Here is a 1,427-nt window from a genome sequence, read left to right on the forward strand (position 1 = left end):
AAAAGAAAGGAAAAAAAACTGAACCAAAAGCGGCCACATAAAATATGCAAAATACAATTGTTTGAGCAACTGTCCTTTCAAGATGACTTATCAGAAGCTTCAGTATTTGTCTCAGTGGAAATGTCAACCTTTTACATTGCCTTGATTTAGCCTGAACAAACCTGAATAATACGTAATACAGGTGAATGGGAAGGCAAAAACCCAATAGCAGGGATCTGACAATTCTTTAAGAGAAAAAGAGAATATGCTATTTTCTAGATAAAAATAAAGTTTCCTCATCCACTCATGGATTTCTTTGAACTCATGTAAGAGGAATAATTCAGACAGTTTATTTAACATCATGCAATATCATTTTTATCCTTCTCTCAAATCAGTAGGTAAGTTACTTTCAGGTTTATCTGGCATATGGACGAGCACTGGTGATGCATTGCTGTGGAACAGAGCTGTACTTGCTATTCCATCGGGCTCAACGTATTTCAGCTTCTGGCACTCACTTTTCATGGTCTGAACTTTCTTGTCATATATCTCAAGGCAACATTTTATGCTGTATTTGAAAATCAGATAGCTCAGTTCACTTACATTTAATACAATGCACAAGCACGAAGTCACCACCACAAAATAGAGGAAGACTTTCTTCTCTGTGGGCTTGGAGATATAGCAATCTACTGTATTAGGACATGGCCTTATGTCACATTTCACAAGGCGTGGCACATTGAATCCACCGTACAACTTGTAAAACAAAACTAGGAAACCAATTTCAAATCCTGTTTTGAAAATGAGGCTGATGAGATAAGTGCACAACAGTCCACCATTCATGCTTCCTGGGCTCTTGTAAAGTTTCTTTTTGTGTCGCTTTTCCCTGCTCTCTCGATAGGCAACATGGAGAACAACCAAAAGAGAAGGGGTGGAGACCATGATCAGTTGCAAGGCCCAAAGCCTGATCTGGGAAATAGGGAAGAAGTGGTCGAAGCAGACGTTTTCACAACCCGGTTGCCTGATGTTGCACTCGAATTCCTTCAGTTCATTCTTCCAGACATTTTCTGCTGCCACAACATAGACAAGCAAGCGGAATATAAACACAATAGCCAACCAGATCCTGCCAATTCCTGTTGAATATTTATTCACTCCACTTAGGATGTCTCGCAGGAATCCCCAGCTCATGGTTTTTTCTGAAGGAAGGACAAAATGCTGTAACAAACAAACATACGTTAGTGATTTTTGTTCTTTATCCAGATGATGGGAAAACAAATGCATCCAAGCTGAATCGTATTAATATAACTAGTATGTAAACCAGCCTAAAATAATTAGGGTCAAAGTGCTGTTCCTAGATTCACATGGCAGATTTTAGAACTGATCTTTGGTACCGCCTATGGTTGCTAATACTGAGAACAGTTTGACAGCAAGTGTAGGCGGGACCAAATCATGTT

At 39.3% G+C, this 1,427-nt stretch overlaps 1 protein-coding gene across 1 annotated transcript; it reads right to left on the reverse strand.

Annotated features, from left to right (window-relative positions):
* Positions 1–354: 354 nt before the first annotated feature.
* Positions 355–1,161, reverse strand: GJB7 (gap junction protein beta 7). Its single transcript, XM_077811665.1, has one exon. It carries the CDS (start codon positions 1,159–1,161, stop codon positions 355–357), a length of 807 nt encoding a protein of 268 aa, XP_077667791.1.
* Positions 1,162–1,427: the final 266 nt, after the last annotated feature.

Source organism: Eretmochelys imbricata, chromosome 3 (genome assembly GCF_965152235.1).
Source record: "Eretmochelys imbricata isolate rEreImb1 chromosome 3, rEreImb1.hap1, whole genome shotgun sequence".
Classification (NCBI taxonomy): Eukaryota; Metazoa; Chordata; order Testudines; family Cheloniidae; genus Eretmochelys; species Eretmochelys imbricata.